This window comes from Camellia sinensis, chromosome 3 (assembly GCF_055761805.1).
Source record: "Camellia sinensis isolate YWXY chromosome 3, ASM5576180v1, whole genome shotgun sequence".
NCBI lineage: Eukaryota > Viridiplantae > Streptophyta > Magnoliopsida > Ericales > Theaceae > Camellia > Camellia sinensis.
Genome location: NC_138963.1, coordinates 152,314,785 through 152,322,246, shown reverse-complemented (window position 1 = coordinate 152,322,246; position 7,462 = coordinate 152,314,785). Strand labels below are relative to the sequence as shown.

The following is a 7,462-nucleotide window of genomic DNA, read 5'->3' as shown; positions in this document are numbered from 1 at the left end:
TCACATTCTTATCTTTTTTACCATCTACCACTATTCTTGTTGTGAATATGGTACTCTCACCATCATTAATAATGCCTATAATAGATGCTTCAATGGACTGCACGTACTCATTTTAAAATTCTTCAAAAATTGTTTGTGTAAATCTCTGCCACTTGCTTTAACATCAAAGTTGGAATTGAAACCCTCAGCAATTTTTGGGACAAATTATACTCGGCTTCCAATTCTTATACCTCTTCTCATAAAGCACCCTTTCATAATGCATGAAGAACTCCATCAAGTTATGGTCACAATTCAGACAATCTTTCAAAAATGCATTGAAGGATTCACTAAGTTGAGTAGTACTCATTCCAGCTGCCTAAGAATTCATAATATATGGCCATCCCTATTTCTCCTTCATGCGAAAAGCCTGCTCTAACCAATGATTGTCGTGTGCATCATACTTATCAAACATTTGGTCCCACTGTATTCGGAATTCTTCTTCATCATCGATGTCATGCATAAATATTGAAAACATAGCCTTGACCCCTGCATCATCGAAAACAGAACTTACATGCTTGACAGCATTTTGCATCAAATGCCATGTACAAAGTCGGTGGTTTGTATTGAGAATGACAATTGGAATGGCCTTAGCAATCGCAGCATCTTGATCTGTGAAAATAGTTTTCAGAGCTTTGTTTGACATTGCCTCCAGGAAAATTTGAAAGAACCATGTAAAAGATTCAGCAGTCTCATCATACATCAACGCTGCACCAAATATAGCTGTTTCTCGATGATGATTAAATCCAACAAATGATCCAAAAGGTTTATGCTTGTTATTTAATTTATAAGTAGTGTCAAAGGTCACTACATCACCAAACTGAGCATAGTCCATGATCATTTGAGCATCGGCCCAAAATATATTACTTATCTGCTCTTCACAATCTAATTGGACTGCATAAAAAAATGATGGATTTCTACAGTTTTCTTACGAAAGTAATGCAACACACTACCCGCTTCTCCATATTCCAAATCTTTTTGTCTCTTAGATCTTAAGTAATTTTTTTGGTCCAATTTCGTGAAACCAAGTGATGCTCTTGCACCAGATTCCCTACCAAATAGCTCATAAGCAGACCTAAGAGGAATTCCAGATTCTGAAGCCAATTTTACTTCAATTACTTAGGTGGTAGATATTTTTCTTTGGGATGGCAACATATGAATGCAATCTTAAGGCACAAGATCATGATTATGATGTTCAACAAAATCACAAGCAATAAATTTTCCTGAAATTCTATATAACTTGATACTAAATCGGGCATCACAACCACATCTTACCTCTTGTCTCGGGTTTTTGACAAGTGGATCTCGTTTGTCAATACCTTGATTCCCTTTTTGTAACATACAAACGTCCGTGATGTTATCTCTTCGCATGTTTGTTCTTGTTTGCATGGGCCTTCCTACTACTAAAGCCCACCTTTCCCCCATAGGTATTGTAAAAGTCATATGCGGCTTGTTCAGAGTCAAATGGCATTCCCACTTTCGGCATCCAACCACAATTAGCCAACTCATCAATAATATTATTTTCTTCCATTACCTACAATTCAGTATTATTAATAATCAATGTAATGCCCCAAATTTCTAACCCAAATGATAATACAACAATCATGGCTCTTTCAAGGAAAAACCAAATATAAATCTCTAAGCTTACATTACATGATATAATAGTTCTTCATGCAACAATACATTAATCCAACAACAAGTAAATAAACAAATAAATACCCCCATGGGTTTACAAGTTTCCAAGGCTTGAGTCTGGTTACACAAAACGGTTATTCAAACCCACACACATATAGCCCTTGGCTTACACACAGTCACAACAAAATGAGAGTCTCGTTCTCTCAACACACATTTCCTCACCTTTAGTTAGGCGGCATCACCACATCTTTTCTTGCACAAAAATCCCGTAAGATGAGCATAAAGCCCAGTAGGAAATCCTTAACAAAGTATATACATTTTATACAAGTCTCAAGAGATGAAATGCACATGCCATGCTATGCCCCTTTTTGAAGATAAATCACATTTTCATCTTTTGAAAACCATCATGCTCAATGATGTCATGCAATTTCAATTGTTCAAAACTTAACAATTTATTTTAAGGGCGGTAAATACGACTCTGGTAATCCCTAGGTCGGTGTCTGCAAGTAGACTATAAAAGTACTACCAATTTGTCATTTTTGCTAGTATTAACCGGAAGGCTCAATACCTATCTGCGCGGGTTTTTGGTCTTTCACCCCGGACTCTCAGGCCAACTTATTCAATATCATCTACACCACCTATCAAGACTTACCAACGTACTTATCCCAAAACCATTCCATGAAAACTTGTTTCTCAATATTCTTTTCTCAATGCAATTTTTCAAATCAACTTTCAAAATTTAATGTAATCAAATGAGTTGATATGCCAATAACACAAGATGAATATAAATACTTTTATTCCAATGAATAACACAATTCCCTCTTCTCAAGTATCCTTAACAATTAGTCATTTCAAGACGATTTCAGCGCTTTGAGCAATAATTTCCAAAATGAACAATAATTCTCATATTCTCTGAAATTCATCATTTATATAAATATAAATAAGAAATTTTCCAAACATTCATTTATTTTGACACACAAAATAAATATAACAATATCATTAATGGATTTTCATTCTCTTAAAAAAAATCCCCAAATTCTAGGTTTTCTCACCAAAACTATATAACTCAAATCTTTTGAAAGAAAACTTTCCAGAATCATCTTTTCTTCAATCAACGAAGATCAAAACCCATAAGATCAGTTTAAAAGAACAAGAGACAAACCCACTTTCAAAATCGCTCAACTTCTTACATCAACAATCAATTTTCAAAGTTATCGAAAGATGATTTCGAAAATCATATAGATCTTGTAAAAACATACATATAACTCTAAGAAAATACCTATATCAAGTTTTGAAGAAGAAATGAGATGAAATCCTCAAAATCAACGGTGTCAAAACTCGATCTTCACTGCATACAACGAAGCCCTCGAGAAGTTAACCAACTTTGATGAAGAAACTATGACAGAACTCTAATGGATCTTGAGAAATCAAGGTTTTGATCCAATTTGGCATAGGGAAACGTAGAGAGAAGAGAGAGGAAAGGGTTTTTAGAGAGAGAGATATACAAAAGTGATTTGAAATATCAGATTCACGAACTGATATAACATGGTCCGCTCGAGCGTGGAAAGCCCCGCTCGAGCGTCAAATACACTTTCCCAGTACTTTTGCAGACAAGTCAAACTTCTGAAACCAAACATTTTCCGCTCGAGCGCATAAACGGCCGCTCGAGCGGACAAGCAACTTCTAATGTATTTTGTATTTTTGCTTCGGGGGAGCTACCCCTCAACCCCGCCAGGGCGCTGCCCTAGGACCCGCCAAGGGGCGCTGCCCCTTGAACCCCTACGAGTTGACCGGGCAACTCGATCCTCGCCATATTTAGCGAAGTGGCAAAACTGGGATCACTACAATCAATTTCTCTATTCTTGCTATTTTTTACACATCTCTCTCGTATATATAAACCACATTTATACTAAATTTCAGGTTCTGGGGGTGAATTGCACAAATCTGAATCATATATATATATATATATATATATATATATATAATGGAAGAAAATTATATGAATCCACAAATAAATGTATGAATCAGAAAATAATATTTACAAATAAATGTGATTAACTATCTAACAACAAATATGAATCCACTAGAACAGATCAATGTGATTAACTATCAAACCCAAGAATCAAATATATCCAACCCAAGAGTCAAATATAATTCATATATGAATCCCCAAAAATCTGAATCTATTATGTATAGAACAACAAATTTATATAGAATCAAATATATCAAACCCAACAATCAAATATAATTTATATATGAATCCCCAAAAATCTGAATTATATATATATATATATATATAGAACATCAAATTTACCTACTTTAGTGAGTGAACCCATTTCAGTGAGTGAACCAAACCCACTTCAGTGAGTGAACATATATGAATCCCCAACAGATTAAGTGACTGAACCAAACCAAAATCAATAACAAATCTATACATATATATCTATATATATAACAACAAATCTATCCATATACATATGTATATATATAACAGCAAGATGATGAAATAGACCTCGTCGTCGCCACAATGTCGCCTTCCTGCCATCGAATCGCCGCTGGACTCACCATTGCCCGCGATCCTTTGCTCCTTCGCCATCACGCTGCTTCTCTATCTCCGCCATCTCTTTCGTCTCTCAGTTTCTCTCTCAGTTCGAGTTCGTTCTCTTTCAGTTCCTTACTCCGACTTTCAGTCGCCTCTCTCGTTGCCTCTCTCTCTCTACTAGGGTTCATTGACTTAAATTGATGGTACAAAGCAAAGAAGATGATACAGAGAAGGGAAAAATGGAGAAATGAGGGAAATAAAATTTTTGAATTAAAAAAAAAAACCACTAAATAAAACGACGTCTTAGAGACCACCGTAGGAACCACCGCAGAAAACCATGGCTGATGATCTGGACTCCTTATTAATAGTCCACCACATCTCTTACAACAACTATCACATCGGCTTCAACATTATAACCATTAAAAAAAAAACACTTTATGCAAAAAAAAACTTTTTCTTCTATAAAAAATATTATTCTTAAAATCATATTTTCATCGCATCAGATAGAGTGCGAGTATCAAACATGTAATATTGATAATAATAGTATATCAACTTTTACCATATTTATTTTCACTTGTATCACAATTTTTTTGAGTTTTCATATTTGTCATGCCCCAAATTTTTAATTACTCGAAATCATTACCAAAGCCTTTAATTTATGTCCATTTTTTTTTTTTTACAAGTATCCATTACCCTTGAGTAATAGGGATACAATCATACAAGTTCCCTCTCTCTCGATGAATATTACAATGACAACAATACATGTCAATCTCCTACTGTGCTACAAATAAATAAATACAAATACAAAATTTCCTTTACATCTACTATGAAGTTACACAAAGGGACTCAAGAACTCCATAAATCTTCAATCAAAGAATCCAAACTTTCTTCCTGTAAAAAGATAAAACAACAACGGGGTGAGCACTAATGCTCAGTAGGAATTTCATAGTTCTCAATCAATAGCCAACACACAAATAGAAATGATCGTGCATGCAGGGTGATACCATATAGTAAGATAACATTTTATAATTTTCAAAATACCATAAACAAAGTACCTTTTTTCTCAAAAACTATTTAAACACTTTTAAGAAGAACCTTCAGCCATTAAAATCATCCATTAACTTTAGAAAACCATAGTTCCTTGTGAAATAAACATATTTAAGAAACAACATCATTTAAAAATTATTAACCAATTCCCAAAATATTTCTTATTTAATTTCTATTTTTAATATTTCTCTTTGTCTTTCATTCTTCCTTTCTACTCATTATATTTATTTAGAACTCCATAAATTCACGTTCAAGTTCCCTAATTTATTTACAGAACAACACTCATAATTTATCTTTATGGTCACAACTAATTCATTAAGTTCATCATCACCAATCCATAATCCCCTTACCCATTTTTGGTTTCCATTCTTTACAAATAATGTCTATACACATTTCCTCTTTAAACCGAATTACACATGAATATGCAATTTCACAAATTCGTCACAAGTCACAACTAACATCATCAACTCAACACACTTCTCAACACACATCTCAACACAATCTACATTTTGCCGACTTTTTACGGTGGGATAGCGGGCACCCAATTCATAACACTTTCCACCTTTCGCCAGCTACTATACGGCGGGAAGTGAACTTCCAAAAACCATTTTCTCAAAAGCCATTTTCTTCCAAAGGCCATATTTTTTCCAAAAACCATTTTTCAACTTTTGAAAACCATCTCCCACATTTGTCGACTACTAGACGGCGGGATGTGGGCACCCAAAACATCTCTGAAAACCATCAAAATTTCCACTTTTGCCGGCTACAATACGGCAAGACTGTGTGGACACCCAAAAATCATTTTTCCACTTTCGCCGGCTACTATACGGCGGGACTGCGTCGACACCCAAAAACATTTTCTCACATTCGTCCAGCGACAAGCTTAGACAAGGCAATTGGGCACATTTAATTCAAACCACCCCCACATTTGTTGGCTATTATACGGCGGGACGTGGGCCTCCAAAAACCTTTTTCTTCAATTTTTAAAACTATCCCCCACATTTACCGGCTATTATGCAAACGGTCGTGGGCACCGAAAAAAAACATTTTTCAACTATCCACGTGGGTACCAACACAACACCACCCAACACAACTCAACCCAAACTCAACACAACCTAACACAACTCAACTCAAACTCAATACAACTTGATTCAAACGCAATTCATCATAGTTCAACACAATTCAATTCAACATTATTCAACACAACTTAATTCAACATAAGTCAACACAACTTAATTCAACAACACTATTTGCAATTCAACATAAATTCTTGAATCCCACTTCAACATTCCATAACCAAGTTTATGTCATCCATATCATTAACACATCTTTTCCCCCAAATTTCATTTCATATTATAGCATGATTTACAATGCCCATAACAAAGGTTCATTCGCTAACTTTTAACATAACTTTCAAACACTTCCAAAATCCAATTAAACTTGTATATAGATAATTCAATACCTCAATTTCATGATTCTACTTTCAATTTGGGCAAAATCATTAATTATCATCATGAATCAACTTAGGGTTTTCAAGAAAAATCAAGAATTTCAAGAAAAATGAAAACTTGTCACATTATACACCTAAGGTTCATAATCCACAAGCTTAACCCAACAATTGAACCCCCAACATTTCAAATCCTAAACCCCCAAATCTCATGATGTACACTACATGCTCAAAAGTGTAGATTTTGTATTTATATAATCAAAATACCACAAATCTATCTATTAATGGAAGTATTGAAGAAGAACTAGGATCCCTACCTCAAGAATCAAGCAAGAAATCAAGGCTCCAAGAAGAATCCTTCGCAAAATCCAAAATCCAAAATCCAATCGGTTGAAAATGTTGATCATCTCTTGTTCTTCATCCTTGATGCACGATCCATGGTGGATTTGTTGGTAAAAATGGATGAAATCAAAGTTTTGAGGGCTAGGTTTTCGGACCTAGGATCAGAGGAAGGAAGAAGGAAAAAGAAAGTGTAAGGAATGATCTAGAAAATCACTTTTTAAGTTGCTGAATTCGCGTAGTCCGCTCGAGTATCTCTTTTCCCGCTCGAGTTTACCTGTTTCCTACACAGATTCCAAAACTTCAAACAGACGTAACTCTCTCATCCGGACTCCGTTTTAGGTCATTCTAGTGTCCAAATTGAAACCCCGGAAACAAGATTTCCAATGGTTCTAGCCTTACACCCAAATTCAAAG

The 7,462-nt window shown here is 35.0% G+C and overlaps 1 protein-coding gene across 1 annotated transcript; it reads right to left on the bottom strand.

Annotated features, from left to right (window-relative positions):
• Positions 1–382: 382 nt before the first annotated feature.
• Positions 383–871, bottom strand: LOC145821930 (protein FAR1-RELATED SEQUENCE 5-like). Its single transcript, XM_082918502.1, has one exon. The coding sequence runs from the start codon at positions 869–871 to the stop codon at positions 383–385; it is 489 nt and encodes a 162-aa protein (XP_082774628.1).
• Between the last annotated feature and the right edge of the window lie 6,591 nt (positions 872–7,462).

Bases quoted from the DNA above. Each gene is read 5' to 3' on its own strand.
- LOC145821930 (XM_082918502.1), bottom strand. From the start codon at position 871: ATGGACTATGCTCAGTTTGGTGATGTAGTGACCTTTGACACTACTTAT.